This window comes from Corvus kubaryi, unplaced genomic scaffold (genome assembly GCF_017639235.1).
Source record: "Corvus kubaryi isolate FWS band 111438036 unplaced genomic scaffold, C.kubaryi_AGA036_p1.0 76, whole genome shotgun sequence".
Lineage (NCBI taxonomy): Eukaryota > Metazoa > Chordata > Aves > Passeriformes > Corvidae > Corvus > Corvus kubaryi.
In genome coordinates this window covers 315,066-332,144 of record NW_024582063.1, presented here as the reverse complement: position 1 = coordinate 332,144, position 17,079 = coordinate 315,066, and the positions used below count along the sequence as shown (strand labels likewise).

Below are 17,079 nucleotides of genomic sequence, written 5' to 3'. Positions count from 1 at the left end.
CGCGCCGCGCGGCACGCTGGGTAATGGAGTCCCCTCCTCAGGCGGGGTGGCGGCCATGCGGTGCCGGCCTGGCCGCGTCTCCGATCCCCGGCTGAAGCAGCGCATCAAGCAGGTACCACCCGCCCTCCGGGACACCCCCGGTACCCCCGGTACCACCGGCACCACCGGCACCGGCAGCCGGTGGGAGGGGGTCTCATGTGTCCCTCTCTGGCTGAGGGGCCTTGAGCATCCGGCCCGCTCAGTGGCGGGAGAGGACTAAACCCCGTCCCTGCCTCTGAGGGCTTTAGAAAGGCTTTAGAAAGGTCTATTTGTTTATTTTATTTATTTTAATTTTTTGGAAAATAGTTTTGTTTTCTCTCGTTCTTCTGTCCCCTTTAGTAGTTCTGGTCTTGAGGCTGACTGCTGCTTCAGATGTGAAATGAATAGGGCAAAAGAAATATACTCAAAGGATAGATAGATAGATAGATAGATAAATAGATAGATATAAATATATGTGTGTGTATATACACGCAGATGGTGTGTATATGTATGTGTATATATATGCAGATACATATATAGATATATATGTGGTGTATATGTATGTGTATGTAAATATGTGTGTGTGTGTATGTATTTAGACCTTATGAAGAATTTCTTCGAAGAAAGAATGATTAAACATTGGAATGGGCTGCCCAGGCAGGTGGTGGAGTCACCGGCCCTGGAAGTGTTTAAGGAAAGACTGGATGTGGCACTCGGTGCCCTGGTGTGTTTGACGTGGGTGGTTTGATCAGTCATGGGTTGGACTCGGTGATCTCAGAGGTCTTTTCCAGCCTAATTGATTCTGTGATTCTGCGATATTGGCAAGTGGTGTTTGTATTTGGAAACGTGTACAGTGGTTTTATTGAATGGCTGGGAAAAGGGAAAGATGAGATTACTTCCCAAATGCGCGTGGGAAGGACAGGGAGAGCTGTGATTCCTGCAAGTGGCGCAGTGCTGTGTCACATCTTATGATAGTTTGTAATGACTTTGCACCTTGAACACCAATTTTCTGAGCCTCTGTATAAGTGTGCTCCACTTCTAATTCCTTAAAATGAGAGAGTGACTGCTTGAGGGAACTTGCTTGGTTTAATTCACAAGATCACATGGATTGTGCCTTGACTATTCCAAAGTGGAAAACCCAGCTGGGTTTATGGTAGGCTTGATGTTTCTTGTAGGGCAGGAGCTGCTGGGTGATCTGAAGTGTAATATAATTTTAAAAGCTAAATCTGTATTCAATTTGATTGTTTTGTATAGACTTATTAATTTAAATGTGGGTTTGATATTCACCTTGGTGTGACATTTATGTTACCACATCTTTTAGGGTGATTCTATATTTTCATCCTCTTTTTTAAGAAGGAAGCCACCTTTACAGTATTGAAAGTTCTGGCTCCTTGGAGAGTGGGGAAAGAAAGCAAGTGGAGTACAGTTGTACATGAAATTTAGTACATTTTCTCACACTTTCAATAACTGGGGTTTGAAAATGGGTTGGATTAGCTGCTGTCAGAGCAATAAAAAGCTTGATAGAATTCATTTTAATTAATATACTTCTTTGTAGTATTCTTTGAAGTATCTTGTAAAGATTAAAGTTGTTTTTATGACAGTACCCATGCTGATTGATACAGATGGTTTCATTTTTAGAGTAGGAGATCTAAACCAAAAGGAGGATAACTGGGAGGAACCAAGACAAAAAGATGGGGTGTGGGCTACAAAGTCAGCTTTCTTGCTAAATAAAAATGACAGAGTTGATCCAGCAGAAGTCATCAAAGCCCCCTAATGTAGGACACTGCCTTTCCCTGGGAAGCAGAGCTGCCCAGTAATCTGTGCTTTAATAAGAATTTCCCATTTCATTGGGAAATACTATCTGGTGTGTTGCAAGGCAGTGAAAAGCTGATTCTGATTTTCATTTCAACTTCTAAGGAGGGTAGAATTTAAAATAGGCATATTTGGTCGAGCTGTTCTGGTGAAGTGACTGACAAAGATTTTATTCCCTGCTTAAAATTCTTCATTTCAGTATCTTGCAAGTAGTAAATGTGGGCAGTATGTTGACATTGGAATTCTAGCATCTGATTTGCAGAAAACCTACAGGTGAGCCAAGATTTGTCTTATATCCTGTGTTCAAAATGTAGATTGTATTAGTTTGTTATTTTGCATTCATTATAAAAGTTACAATTTTCTTTATGTTACCTTCATTGCCAGTTGTTGAGGTTGATTGAAGCACTAAGATTGTTTCCCCTCCAGTGTTTCCACTATGCTGATATATTTAATGACTCATATTTTATTAATGTATTGGTATTACAAGATCTAGTTGTGGTTTGGGTTGATTTCTGTTTTTAAATAAAGAGGTACAGATGCATTGCAGCATGCTGGGATTTACCCCAGTGGGTTTAAAATATGAGGGAAGATAACACTTCAGTGCAGACATGGGGGGAGATACAGGATCCAGTAAGACACTAATATCTTGCTCAGTTGCTCAGCAGCACAATCACGTTTTCACACAGGTAGTTTTTAATAAGAACCTGTGTGGAAGCTTGGGAATCGACTTCCCGTGTTCTTTTTCCACTGGGAATGACACTCTGTTGAGAGAAAAATCAGTTGGTGTAACATGTTTATTTTGGTTTTTTTCAGTGTAGATTATGGACGAAGAAAAAGAAATGCCTTTAGAATACAAGTTGCAAAAGGTAGATCTGTTAATATTATGTCCAAGATGCCAAATTCTTTGATTATGCTTTGGCTGTTAATTCTTAACATGGTTGAACTTCTTCTTTCAGTGTTTGAAATAATCAGTAATGAAAAAGAACGTGAAGATTTGGCAGTTTTAGAATCTGAGCATGTGGCAAAAAGAGCAAGGCAACAAGAGAAAAATGAGTAAGAAGAATTTTTACTACTGGATTAATAATGCCATTGCTGTTATCATTTCTTTAAAGCTTTCTGTTTCTGGGTTATTACATTTTGGTTGTTTCAAAGTTGCAGGTGGATCCTTGATTTCCCATAGGCTTGTCTTCTTCAGAAGTTACCTGTAGTTATTGGAAATCCTTTTGTCACTGAACACAAGCAGATACTAGAGCCAGTCGTGATTTCTCTGTTGTAGGGAACATACAGCCCTGAATTAGTGGGCAACCTTGTGGCTTCCTCGATAGTTTTCCATGTAATGCCCTGTTCCTCATGTGTTTCAGTTCCTTTGTTTTGTTGTTAGTCTTTCTTGGGTGTGAGACATACTGGCCACATCTGAGAGAGGAGACTGCAAGACAGGCTACTCAAAGTAAATCACCAGTGGGTGTGAGATTGGAATGAGGATTTCCTGACTCCTACCCCTGTTCATAGTCTCATGGAGCATTCTGTTTTCTCTAACCTGGGATAGATATTAAGGATCTCATGTAATCTTTTTTGTCAGAAAGATTGGTCTGGTTCAGCAGTGATTTGCTCCTACTTCCCTTGTGAACTGAATCAGAATGAACCTACATCACTTTCTTATAGGTCTGTCTTTCAGATAGGTTGACAAATTGATCCAACTCATCACACACTTGGAAAGGATGCATTTTTTAACTTTTCATAGTAGAAGATTGAGAGCATGGGAGTCAGGAATTTCTCTTCAGCATTAGGCTACATATCATGGTTATGGGGAACCACATTGTGGAAATTGCTTTTGTTTTATTTTACAGATGTCTCACTTGCAATTCTGCTCTGATAAATTAATAGTTTTTGTCTTCCTTCCGTGTTAAGGACTACTGGAAGTGGCACAGATGACTCTGATTTTGATGATTATCCAGAAGATCTAGTAAGTTGTATTTTATTATGATTGTCTGTATTTGTATAATCTATGATTCTGTGTTGTCAAATTGCACTTGAAGCGTTTAGAAGAGGAGATAAAGTCTAGTCAGAGTTGGTAATTCCAACTGAGAATCTGTGGAGCTGGAAGGAGGATGTTTTCTGAAGGAAATAGAGGAACTTGTGGTGGGGAATCACTTTTGAGGAGGCACACTGAGGGCCTGAAGGACTTGGCTATCAAATGGATGAAGTGATTGAGGGAACCAACAGGTCCAGCTACTGCCAAAAGAGGTGCCTGTCCATTAACAGGAGTCATTCCAGGGTCAGTTGCAAAGGCTGCTGCCCCTTCAGCCAGCACATGTACTTTTATATGCAGTCATTTGCTTTGCAGAGGAGTGGGTTGGCAGATGCATTGCCTGTTTTCTCCATCAGGGAAAATGCTGAATTATGTTCATGAAATAGTTTTCATTGACCTCTTTAATATAAATAATCCAAGTTATAACCTGTCCTGTATATTTTCTTTTCAAATGTGTGAATCTGCAGTCTACAAATCACATGAACAGTTCCCTGCTGAGCTTATACAAGAAAGGCAATCCTGATTCTGTTCCACCCACTCCAAAAAATGACCCAGTGGAGACCCCTCCTCCTGGGAGAACAGCACCTCAAACAAGCACCCTCACACCAGAAGCAAGAGCTGAAAGACGAATCTCTGATGGTGGCTGGTTCATTGATAAAACTCCTGATGGGAAAGACTTTTTCATTGACCTCTCTGAGGATGGAGAAGAAGAGGAAAAGAAACTGATTTCTGAGGTACTTTGTGTTTCACAAATCCACAGTGTTTTAAGTGGACGTATGAATAGAATTGGCCCACTTCAAGCATGTTTGTATAAGAGGCAGAAAGTGACCAAATAATGAGTTTCTTCCAGATTGTTTAGAGGGAAATGTAGTGCTCAATATTAAGGAGGCCCAGATTAGTGCCCATACTGAGAGAAAGATGAGTGGAATGTGGCTGTTATTTATTCCATTTGCCAGTGACCAGCCTACCTGGCTTGTGCCTTGCTGTAGCCATAGCAGGGGGTCTTCCTTAGCCAATGGTAAAGTCTTAAGTGACCCTGGGTGAAAACAGGAAACTACTTTTTATTTCTTTTATCCTGTAAAAGTCCTTCTCTCACATGCAGATAACTCATGTTAGGACAGAATAATTTTTTTCTTACACCCCCTTATGACTTACTTGTAATAAAAATTGTTTCCAAGGGAGTAAATACATTCGTAGAGTTTTATTCATCCCCAGAGTGGATTCCTCCATGGCATGCAAATAACTGGTGTCTGATTTTGGTTAGTAGTTTTGAGGGGGTTTGTTTAGTTTGGGTTTTGGTTTTTTTGCTTATTACTGTGTTCTCATAACAAAAAAAGTGACTGTTGTAATTAACCCATTTTAAAAAAGCCAAATCCTAAGTACAAAAAAGATTTTCTACAAGAAGAATGGGATAAATTCCTGCCTTGCTTATCTTTATTTGTATAATATGTGTAAGTTAAGTGTCATAGACTTCTGTTTTGTTCTTTTAAGTTTTTGCAGAAGTTCACTGACTTGGAAGGTTTTGTGTATATAATTCTGGTTTTATGCCCTAGAAATCAACAGAATTTTCTGTCTTGGAGAGTGAAAGAAAGAAGACAAAGGGCAGAAGGGCAAAAAGAAAAAAAGAAGAATTTCCTGATGTAGATGGAAAAATTGAATCCATGTTACTTAAGAAAGGTGAGAAGGTATTTTTGGTGTGTTACTCCAAACAGTGAGATGGTATTAGACCATGGAATCTGTTACCAGAGAAGTATTTTCTGATGTGCAGAGAAGTGACCTCAGGCAGTTTTTAAAAGAAATTTAGCCTTAATGTTGTACTAAAAAAATATTGCAGTCCTGTGTCTACTACTAAAAAATAGTACTGCCCTGTGTGCTTAGCTGTTTGTTTAGGCTGAGCACCTTTCTGTTCAGTATTAGCAACTACATTTATACCATGGCTAAATTTGTGTGACTTTTCCTCCTTAACAGTGAGAAGTAAGGGATCAGAGCTTTACCACCCTTCAGTGAAGTTTGAGGATGTAGGAGGCAATGATGAGACATTAAAGGTTAGTTAAAATTTTATTTGTGGGCTACAGGATGCACTAAAGAAAATGTCACATTAAAAATGATAAGAAATATTGCAGAGTTCATCTGCATGGCACTGAGAAAAGCTGCTTATACCAACAGCATCAAGGTTGTTAGTTTTATTTTGATTAATCTTTCTGTAGGTAAACACTGAAATCAGATTGATAAACAGAACTTTATTTTGCCCTGCCTGTAAGAATAGCAATCTATAATACTAATTTCTACAATTTAAATGGAGCTCCCTTGTTCTTTACAGGAAATCTGCAAGATGCTCCTCCACATCCGTCATCCTGAGGTCTACAGCCACTTAGGAGTGGTTCCACCTCGGGGCTTTCTTTTACATGGGCCACCAGGATGTGGGAAGACACTGCTGGCACAGGCAATTGCTGGGGTGAGATGGCTTCACATTTACAGCTTCTTCCTTTCCTGAGTTGCATTTAGAGAGAAAGAGAATAATCCTCCTTCGTAATAGACTAGAGCTTTTCACATTAGCCATCCTTTGATAGTTTGAAATATGTTAATCTTTACTGCCTTTATTTGAATTCCATCTGCATCTTTACTTGATAGAACCTCATGTGTAAAGAAGAGTCATAGTGACGAGGTTTTGTGCTTTATTTAACTGTTTTGAGGCATTCCCAGAACAGAGCAATACAGGCATGGGTGGTGAGAAGGGTATAACTGAAAGATAATTTTGGTTAAATTTACCATTGTGTTTCAAGTCTAGACTCGACCTTACCACCTTTTATGAGGCATTACATTGATTCTGTTGGGTGGTATCTGTTAAACAGCTGACTTCTGAATTCCAAAACTGGATGTTGCCTCACCTGTGTCATACTGATGTGTTCAGAGCACGTGACACTATTGGTGTTAATAGTTTGGGGTGTGGTGAAGCTGCTGTGCCACTGTTCCTGTTCTGGATATAAATCTAGGAACTATTTAGGGCTCTTCAGTGATGACCATGGACATTTTCTTTTTCTTCAATATAGTTGTTCCTTAAATGTCACTGATTATAACATTAAATGTAGATGCATGTAAGTTACTAACTTTTGTAATGCAGGTAAAGAAAATACTGATACTTATTCCTTAAATGTTGGTTGCACCTTCTGACATTATGCTTCAAATATTTTAATTAAGATTTGGGTGTTTTCTTTCTAATGCCTTATTGTAAAACAGAACCCTTTGAATGATTTGATGATATTTAATGCTTCGGTGGGTACTTGTAACCTGGAAGAGCACGGCATTTGGGGAAAGAAACGTGTCACAAGTGAAAAGCTTTGAGATGAAATAAATTTAATGACTGCTTCTTAAATATTTTTTTCTTTAAAAAGAGATTTTCAGTAGTGCTATTTTAGGCAGATTATCTTCTTTGAGCACCACAGGGTCTCTTGTGGCCTTGACTTGCATAAATTAGGGTTAGTTTTCTTTTATAGGTAATTCAAAGAGCTTGAAATAGGCTGCAGCAACCTGTAGCACTACTGTAGTGCTGCAGTCTATTAAAGTTGCAGTTGTATTTATTTCTTTTTAACAGCAGAACACTTTTGAGTGTGAGCTTTACAAGTGTCTTACTGTACAGTCCTGCTCAGATATTTCTGGAATTGGACTCTGGGAACCAAACCTGGTGGGGAATACCTTCCAGACTGCTAAGCAATGCTGTGTTACCCATTTTAAGTTGGAGGACACTTCTTAACATTTTAAAAAGTTCTTTGAGATTTAGTCCTGAATACGTAATTTGTAGGTGTAAAAGATGTCATATTGAAAAATATTTGTCCTCAAGGACAGCCAGCATTACTAACCTCTGGCTACATCATACAATGTTCCTTGTTTCTTCCAGGAGCTTGAGCTCCCAATGTTGAAAGTGGCAGCAACAGAGATTGTGTCTGGAGTGTCAGGGGAATCTGAGCAGAAACTGAGAGAGCTGTTTGAGCAGGCTGTGGTAAGAGACCCGCTGGAAATAGCTCTGTAAATTGTTTGTCTTTTTCTTTGTAAACATCCATACTTTGTTGCTGTGGTTTGAATTTGAGTAAATCTTAGTGAGTGAATCTTTCTCCTGCTGCGCACATGACTTTGTCTCCCTTTCTGTGACCAGAATTCCATTGTACTGTCATGATGTCACGGAGCACAAAGCTTACTATTCTGAAGCCTTGACAAAAGATGGTTCATCATAGCATTGTAAGGAGAGCAACATAAATGATTTACATATTTGGATCTGCTTGGCTAGATATATAAAAGAAAAAAATCAAGAGCAGTTCATTGTGCTTTTTTGTTACAAGGGGTTCTTGTTAGTTTTGCTAACATGGAATTCAGAGCATGGAATTTGAGTGAATGTCAGAGACTTCAGGCTTTGGGGGTCTAGGTAGAAAGCAAGAAATTTGGAACAAACACGGTAAGAGTGGGAGAAAAGTTGCCATTGAAGTCTTGCTTTGATGTGACTTCTGGATGTAGTAGGAAGCAAAGAGAACAAGACAGGTTGAGATAATTTTAATTTAAATAAATGCAGATTTTTCTGGTTTTGAGTATGTGGCTAGTATTTTATTTCATGAGGTCAATTTTCTGTTCCTGACCTCTGAGAATGTTCTGATTTTCCAACTTTATTTCATTTTTTGACTCTCCCCCACTGTATATGGGTAAAGTATGTTCCTGTAAAAAAGAATCCTGAACAGGGCAAAAAGGTTGATTGTGAAGCTGTTTGTTATGTTTCCAGTTCATACTAAATTTTAATTTTTAGAGAGCCTTGTTAAGAAGTTGTTTAGGATAAAATTACGTAGGTTATGGCAAAGTTTCTAGAAATTAGATCTTTTGTATGCGTAGTGATTGAGGGGAGGTTGCTCTAAATTACTGTTACAGAAATAACATCTGTTGCATAATATATGTTTGAAATAAAATCTCTTGACTTTCTTATAGTCTCTCACATTCCCTTTAGTAGTTTTTCCACTTAGTTTTTGCAGCAACTTTTGTGGGGGGGAAAAGACAACGATTCCTCGTTATTCAGGTGCTGTGAAATTTTTACGGCCTTTTCCCTTCTGTTACAGTGGGAAAGGGAATGACCACGAGATGGCGCAGCTGGTGCCTGGGAACACCCCGTGCAGGGGATGTTCAGCACGGGTTTTTTACTTGGGACTTTTTTGGAACGTGATTCCAGTGTTTTTCTTAAGTATTCCTTCGCACTACTAGTGCTTTGTTGGAATATTAATAACCTTACGTCAGCTAAGCATCATTCTATTAGTTACACTAGTTATTAATCTATATTATTGTTGGCTTTTTACAAAGTTCATGGAATTTTAGAACACTTGTGGGAGTTTCTCACTGCTCATTTTTACTCTTTGAACATGGTCAGGCTCTGTAGTAGTCTTGAAGTTCCATGACCACCTACTGCTCCTTTTGTTTCATTCTGTGTGTCAGTAATACTACTCTTGAAATTCCACAGCTCTAATGTCACTAACAAAACAAACAACAAACCAAACCAAACCTTTCTTGTGTGATTTTCATTTATGGATTTCAGCAGGCAGTCACAATGGAATATTTTGGGAAAACATAAAGCAAGACAGAGGTATATTTAAATTTTGGGCAGTGTGTAGAAACATTTTAAATCTCATGCCTTTATTATTCCATAGCTTCAGCTCAGTGAAGTTCCATAGTCTGGTGGCTCTCCAGACTGTCAGCAAGAACAACAGAATTGTTCCAGGATTTGACTGTGCAGCAGATTGACAGTAGTAGTTACAGATCAGAAAACATGAAAAATTTCTTTCTTGTAATACACTCAGTCAGTGTAATTTTGTAATTATGAATCTTTCTTGTTCCTAGTCCAGTGCTCCGTGTGTCCTTTTCATTGACGAGATTGATGCCATCACCCCAAAGAGAGAAGTCGCGTCGAAGGACATGGAGCGGAGGATCGTGGCTCAGTTCCTGACTTGTATGGATGGTGAGTTTCAGGAGCAGCTGTGTTAAGACCAAATTCTAATTAGCAGGCTCACTGTCTGCTTGCCTTCAGTAGTGATTTGTGCTTACTTTGGAGGAGATAGTGGCAATAATTTTTCATATTTTGACACAGTTTGCCTGGGGAGTGGTGGGAAGATCATAAGTTTGAAGGGGTGTTACTATAATATTTTCACAGTGGTCTGTACAGCATTATATAAGCCTGTCTGTTGTATCAACAGAATAATGGGGGAACCTGTTAAATGTAATTAATAATTAATTAATCTGTTAATTTTAACATTTTTGCTTGATTGTGCAAAATGCAAGCTCTAGGTAGTAGAGATAGAGATGAACAGCAGTTCAGTCTGACTGTTGATGAGTTTATCTCTGCTGACTGCTATCATGTGCTGCAGAAACAGAGTGCCACAGATATGGGAACAAAGTTGGAACAATGAGTATGAGTACTGACTTCCTTCCTTCCTTCCTTCCTTCCTTCCTTCCTTTAGACTTGAATAATGTGGCTGCCACTACCCAGGTCCTTGTTATTGGAGCAACAAACAGACCTGACTCACTGGACCCTGCACTGAGGAGAGCTGGGAGATTTGACAGAGAAATTTGTTTAGGGATCCCAGATGAAGGGGCAAGAGAGAAGTATGTGTTGTGAAGTTAAACTTCCTTTTTGATACATTGATAAGTAAGAAAATAATGTGTAAGTTAACATACAAATTAAGGAAAATTACTTTGTTGTGTTTAGTTCTGTTTGTACCTCTACACACTTTCAGTGGGTCAGCACACACTGAAAAGTTGCAGAAGACATTAGGTGTGCACCTATTTATCTTGGTAGCTGTGTCTACATTTGGAGTGATTTCCTTTCTTTTGTGTGCAGATCTGCTTTTAGCATTATGTTAATGGCTTTTGAAATGCCTTAACAGTACAGATGATGGAATCAAATGTATCTTTTCTTGTGTTCAGGAAGTCAACATTCTGTCTTTGGTGCTCCCTATGTAACTGTTAAATTAGGAACATTAATTAACTAAAGCCCATTTGTTAGTTCACTCAAGCACGTACCTTAAGCAACAGGCCTGGATTCTTCTCTTGCATTCCTCCTGTAAATACATCAGTCCAGGCATTAAGCTGAGCTGCAGTCATCCTGTGTTGTGTGACTCTCCCTTTTTACTCCAAAGATCTATGACTGTCAGATTAGGTTAAAAGAAATAAATCCTTTTTTGCTTTTTTAATTAAAAAGGAACTGCTACTCATTTCCACAACAGCAAAAACCACAGGAAGGGAAGTTTGAAAAACTTGTAGCTTATCTTGCTATGGAAAGGAAAGAAAGGATAAGTTTCTTCTAGCTCAAATAATCATATTTGTAACTTGAAGAGACAAACACTTCTGCTTGCAGTATTGCTCATTTTGTGTTGTCAGCACTCTGTCCATTATTCCACCCTGGGGTTTTTTTTCCCCTTTTGGCCATACCTCCATTTTTTTTTTTCCTTCCCTCCCTTCTTCCTCCAGATTTACTGTAGTAATTATGTTCCTCTTGGTTGTGGGCAAGATAGGCAGATCATTAGAGGAAGAACTAAAGAGTTAACTGAAGAGAGTTGTGATTCTCTGATTCCCAGAAATAGCACACTGTTGAAGGACAGGAGTTAGGAACAGCAGAGCCATTGTGGTCTGTAGAGGTTGTTCACAGGTTAGAGTGGAGACACATTCACATTATTGTTTGTTTGTATTTGTGTTCCTGAAGGTGTAGGCTTACAGGGACTGATGATTTTGTTTTCTTTTTTAAATTACTCCCTCCCCTGCTTTCTGTTTTGTTTTGTGGAAGGCGTGTTGGTGTTGATTTATTCCTTTATTTAAAATTAAAGGGTCATATAGACCTTATAAGTCCATCCAGTGTGCTGATTTACAGGATAAGTGAGTCTTGCTGAAGGCAGGATTTGAACTGCTTAGTTGTGGTTCTGCAGCCTTAGGGGGTGGAGTGAGATGAGAACGTGCACCTGGAGATCTTGCTTTACCTGGTGTTTTCTTCTGCAAATTCAGAATGAGCCATTTGTAGTTCTGAACTGTTTACACTTCGACTCCATTGATTACATACAGCTCTTGTCAGACAGGTTGAAAAAATCTTGAGAAACAAGCTATTATCCCTAAAATGATTGAAAGGAGAGATGATGCAACTTGCTAGTGAGGGAGGGAAACAGATGAAATATAATTTTAGAGTTATGAATAGTTTCATCACTTGGTTTTTTCATAACTTCTCTGTAGTTACTTGATCTGGAAGTAATTTGGACTAGTTTTTATTGGAACTAGAAGTACATTACTGATCTGGACTTCTTTGGTTTGTGCTGCCTTTTTAAAATATTTTCCCAATGAGGTGGTATTTTGCTGTTTCAACAAGTTGATTTGATCAACTGCTCTGAGTTCTTCAGTGCCAGTGTTTATGCAGTGTGACATTGGCTTTTGCTGGCTTTTTTTCCTTTTGACAAGTCATGTAGTTTTTGGTTGTCCTTGGCTTAGAAGAGCAGCAGGAAATTTTGGTGGACCCTGAATGAGATTTTGAAAGCTTCAGCTGTGATACAAAGCGGAAAAAGCTCCCATTAAAAGAAGTGTGAAGTGTAGCTCTTCACTGTCAGTTACACAGAGCTGTTTTATGTTAGTGAGGAAACTGCCTAAGGAGGTGTAACTTCACCTTCGAATGAGGATAAGGTAACTCATGAGGTGGTAACAGAAGCCCTATGTTGCCTACTGGAAGTTTTACTGGGGACCCAGGAAATACCTGCACTTGTATTCCACTGGCAGTGGTCAGGGAAAGATACTGAAGATTAAACCAGAGCTCATCACACAGTTTGATTTCATTTGCTTCTTGCAGAATAGTTTGTTGTGGATGTTCTTCAATAAATAAATAAAAGTGTCATGGAACAGACAATGCAGATTTAGGTATTAGGAATACAAGGTTAAATGTATCAATGGATAACTCGTGTGCATCTCTGTGGTACACTCTGAGTCCTAGCCCATCAGTTTTGAATATAAACTGAGGTTGAAAGGATCTGTAAAACTTAGGTCAGCAAAACCACTGATTTGCAATGTCTGCTTGAGGCTGTTGGTTTTTGTTTAAGAACTGACGGGAAGTTTATAGCACAGTTCTGTGGGTTTCAGAGTTGGTTACTTCCTAGCTGGGTGAAAACTTCCCACTGTACTGCTTCAATTCATGTCGACTGAAAGAGACATTAAATGCTGTTTGTTTTCATTTGGGGGGAAAAAAAAAGTAACAGCTTTTTCTCCAGCTTTATCTTTCCTTTTTTTTCTCCTCTGCTTGATCAGAATTCTCCAGACTTTGTGTCGAAAACTGAAGCTCCCAGAGTCGTTTGAATTCCGTCATTTAGCACGGCTGACTCCGGGCTATGTGGGGGCTGATCTGATGGCCCTGTGTCGAGAGGCAGCCATGTGCACAGTCAACAGGGTCCTGATAACATCTGAGGAGCAGAGGAGGAAACACACGCACTCTGGGGGGAGCACAGCTGAAGGAAGTATGGGGATAGGAACAGACATGCTGGTGGAAGATGGCACCAGACAACCAGAACTTCCTCCTAAGGTATGTGTTCCTTGAAGTGTGTGTTTTTAACATCTGAAGAGTTGAGCCATTTTAGAGTTATGAAAGTCATTGCTCATAAATTCCCAAACATCCACAGCCAACCTAATATTAAATTTAGCTTTACAAGTATCAGCTTCTAAGGCAGGAGCTTAACTCCTAATGACCCTATAATGGGTCGGGAAAAGTGGCTTCCAAACTCCAGTCCTCCTAAAAATCATGTTCATGTTTATACAAGGTGTATTTTTCCCCTGGGATTTTTTGTTTTGTTTCTGCTGTGTTGTTTTGTCTTCTAGCAGAGCAGAGTTTAAAAGAGTGGCTGTATCTCTCTTCAGAAGTGTATTGACTGTAACAGAATTTTAAAAGCATCAGACTTGCACTGAATATTTTGCAGAAGCTGTTTGCTGTGCCCTCAGTAAAATATCTATTATGATGCCTGGAGCTCTTCCCTGGCCTGGTAGAGTTACAGTAAGCCAAAGTCTAGAAGTATTTATGCAGCCTTTGTTTGCCTTCGAGTTATGTGATTATTGAGGTAAATCACGTGTGGTGTCTGGTACCTGTAGCAGGTTTGAGGAAGAGATGAGCTGTTAATGTGCAGCACAACTGGAATTCTGTTGCAGAAAATAGTATTTCAAGTGCCCAGAATTATTCTTTGGCCTAAGTAACATGAGGATTGGTGAAGCAGAACAACTTTACAGAGAAGTCCTTGGTCCTACTTCTCAAAATTTGGAGTCTGTATATGCCTTCATTGTGTGCCTCCTAAAGATTTGTCTGGAGATAAGTGGGCTTAAACGCACATTGTGCTCAGATTCTGTTTTTAGAGGGACTGTCAAAGAGCACTGTTGCTGTGATGACAGAAATCAGTGTAAAAAGCTGTAGTAAGCCTTTGTATTAGTGTAACATAAGCTTAGTGCTTATACCTCCCAGTGCTTCCTGGGGCCTGCTGTAGCCAAAAGAAAGTGGGGAGGGGCAGGTAGTTGCAGCTTTTATCAATGTCACCATGATCAAAGGGGTCACTGAGAATGAGGAAGTCTAATCCTAACAAAGCCATGTTTTGATAGCTGGCAGGAGGTTGACATAGTCTAATACAGGGTATTGTCATTAAAACCCTTGTATTATGTTTATAATGGAAAAATAAACATACAAAACCTTTAAAAATCATTCACACAATTGGAGTAAACACACCCAGTGGTCTTGGCTATTTCAGAGTTTCTCTCAATGGCTCTGTTAAGAACAGGAGGGAGGGCTTAAAAGGAGTATCAGGCGTTCTAAGCACTTGTATTTCTTTGTGGTCAGTTGTAGAGCTATCCTAGCTGAAATTGACAGGAAGTGATACTTTTTCTTTATACTCCTACAGGAAAAATGTTGAAACTTAACACAGTTTTTACATTTATTTTTTCTCCCTCTATCTTATGATGAAAATCCTGATACAGTTTTACTAGCAGTGCAGTACCAGTTTGTTTTGATAATGCCTTTCTGTATTAGAATGGGGATGCATTTGTGTTGTGAAGATGTAAAGTTCTTTGATGAAATATTTTCTCAGGTAGTTTCCCCAATATGGAACTGATTGGAGAAATTGGAATGTACCTCTCTGGGTCACTGTGGTCTGCAACATGGGGCAGTGTAGAAAAGCATTACCCTGCATCTCTATTCTGTTGGCCCAAACTTTATCAGGGCCTGGTTGCAGAACCAGGCCTAATCAAGCTGAAGAAATGAGTTGTCTTGAAATCAGATGGTGTTAAATAAAAGTGGATGTTCTAGAAGTGTGTTAAGAGTTTTAACAGTTTATATGGAACTGAATATTCTGCAAATTGTTGGCATTGTGCTGTCCAGCAGTTTTTCACTTTCTCTTGAAAGCAGTTTCTTGTTAAAAGCAGAATTAATACATATGAATAATACATATTTTTGAAATTTCAGCATGGAAATAGCTTTCTCCTAGTAAATGTGGGAGAAGCAGTAGGAAGAACTGGAAGGCAAAATACATGTGCTAGCTCAGTTTCTGTAGCATCTAAATCAAAATTTTAGGCTCAGCTCAGTGCTTTCAAACCTGTAAATGTACACAGAGCTTCCCTGGAATGTTTTTATCATTAATAGTGGTTTACATATTTTATGTGTATTGTACATAATAATGTGATTGATAGTTGAACTATGGCTTTGAAAAAGCCCTTAAAATGGTTCTAGAAGTCTAACCCAGTTGTACAATCTTTTTCTCTCCCTTTCCATGTACCTTAAGGATGAATTGCAGAGACTTTTGGATTTGCTGAAGGAGCAAGACCCCTTGCCTGAGGAACAGCTGCAGAAGCTGTGCATTGAGATGAATGATTTTATTGTTGCACTGTCATCAGTGCAACCCTCTGCCAAGAGAGAAGGCTTTGTCACAATTCCTGATGTGACATGGGCAGACATCGGAGCCCTGGAGGATGTTCGGGAGGAGCTGACTATGGCAATATTGGTATGTCTTAACCTTACTTCCAAAGATCTGTTGCACTCCCCCCTGCGCAGAAAATAAAACAAGGTTTGTTTTCAATATTTATTTAAGGTATAGTGGTATTTTGCAATATCTTTATTTAAAACAGTCAAGCTTCTATAATTCACTTCAGAATTTGTTTCAAGTCTGGTGTTTGTATTTAACATTTTGTGTTTTGTATTCATGCTTTCAGTGTGTTTGTATTGCTTAACCTTTAAGTATTCTAAAAGGTTTGTACCAATAACCTTGGTTGTGCAACTGCCACACAAAGAACTGGGGACTACTTAGCTGGAAGCTTAGCAGTCTTGCTGCCAGTCAGAGAGAAACTTAACTTTGGTAAATAAAATCTTTGCCTCTGAATTTCTCCCATTTAGGGGTAATTAGCAGTGCTAGATATTAAGATGTTTATCGAATCATTATTCTTTTAGCCTATAAAAATTGGAATAAAGAACTTCCCATGAATGATTTTTCATCCAGCTGTAACTAAAACGAAAAGTTTCATGTTTTCTTTATGCCAGAGATAATGATGATAATTTCTTTTTAGGCACCTGTGCGAAACCCAGAGCAGTTTAAATCTCTGGGCCTGACTACTCCAGCTGGTGTCCTGCTTGCAGGGCCTCCAGGGTGTGGCAAAACGCTGTTAGCTAAGGTAATGCATTTTCTAAACATCATTAAAAACACTGGATAATCTTCTTGAAGTGGATGTTTTTGTAGGATGAGTCTGGATGATAGTGACAGAAGTTGGGCTTTTGCACCACATCTCATCAGAAAATTAAATTTAGGCCTTTGTGCTAAAGTTATTTGATTTATTTGCATAAAGTTACAACTTTGCTTGAATTGAGAGGGAATTCCTGCAAAACTTGAAGGAATGAAGTTAGTTAAGGAAAAAGTAGCAAAGATGAGAAGAAACTCTATTGGATACCCACTTTTATGGAATATTTCACAGTAATTATATATTTGGGGGTATATACTTTACACTCTATTATGTATATGTGATTTTATTTTTTATATTTATCTTATTGAAACTACTTCTATTCTCCTTTTGAGCATTTCAGTTCTTACAGCCTCTCCATGTAAATACAGATGATCGTGCAAATTTCAGGTTGTTTCTCATTTGTGTCTTCAGGTGCTCTTATGGAGTTGAATGTCTCTTTAACTCCCATAGTTATTGGGCATTCTTCTTCTGGT

General features: G+C 38.9%; 1 protein-coding gene across 3 annotated transcripts in view; it reads left to right on the top strand.

Moving 5' to 3' along the window:
- Positions 1-5: 5 nt before the first annotated feature.
- The window catches only part of NVL (nuclear VCP like), a 38,739-nt gene continuing 21,665 nt past the window's right edge, over positions 6-17,079 (top strand). For 2 of the 3 annotated variants that reach the window (XM_042051883.1, XM_042051885.1), the window contains exons 1-15: positions 6-112; positions 2,030-2,103; positions 2,644-2,696; positions 2,787-2,883; positions 3,739-3,793; positions 4,327-4,593; positions 5,413-5,536; positions 5,828-5,904; positions 6,180-6,314; positions 7,755-7,856; positions 9,725-9,842; positions 10,342-10,486; positions 13,157-13,427; positions 15,658-15,876; positions 16,436-16,540. In XM_042051883.1, coding sequence (XP_041907817.1) covers positions 56-112; positions 2,030-2,103; positions 2,644-2,696; positions 2,787-2,883; positions 3,739-3,793; positions 4,327-4,593; positions 5,413-5,536; positions 5,828-5,904; positions 6,180-6,314; positions 7,755-7,856; positions 9,725-9,842; positions 10,342-10,486; positions 13,157-13,427; positions 15,658-15,876; positions 16,436-16,540 — 1,899 coding nt within the window. In that variant the 5' untranslated portion in view covers positions 6-55. The remainder of the gene's footprint in view (positions 113-2,029; positions 2,104-2,643; positions 2,697-2,786; positions 2,884-3,738; positions 3,794-4,326; positions 4,594-5,412; positions 5,537-5,827; positions 5,905-6,179; positions 6,315-7,754; positions 7,857-9,724; positions 9,843-10,341; positions 10,487-13,156; positions 13,428-15,657; positions 15,877-16,435; positions 16,541-17,079) is intronic. The other variant, XM_042051884.1, reaches the window with a different exon arrangement.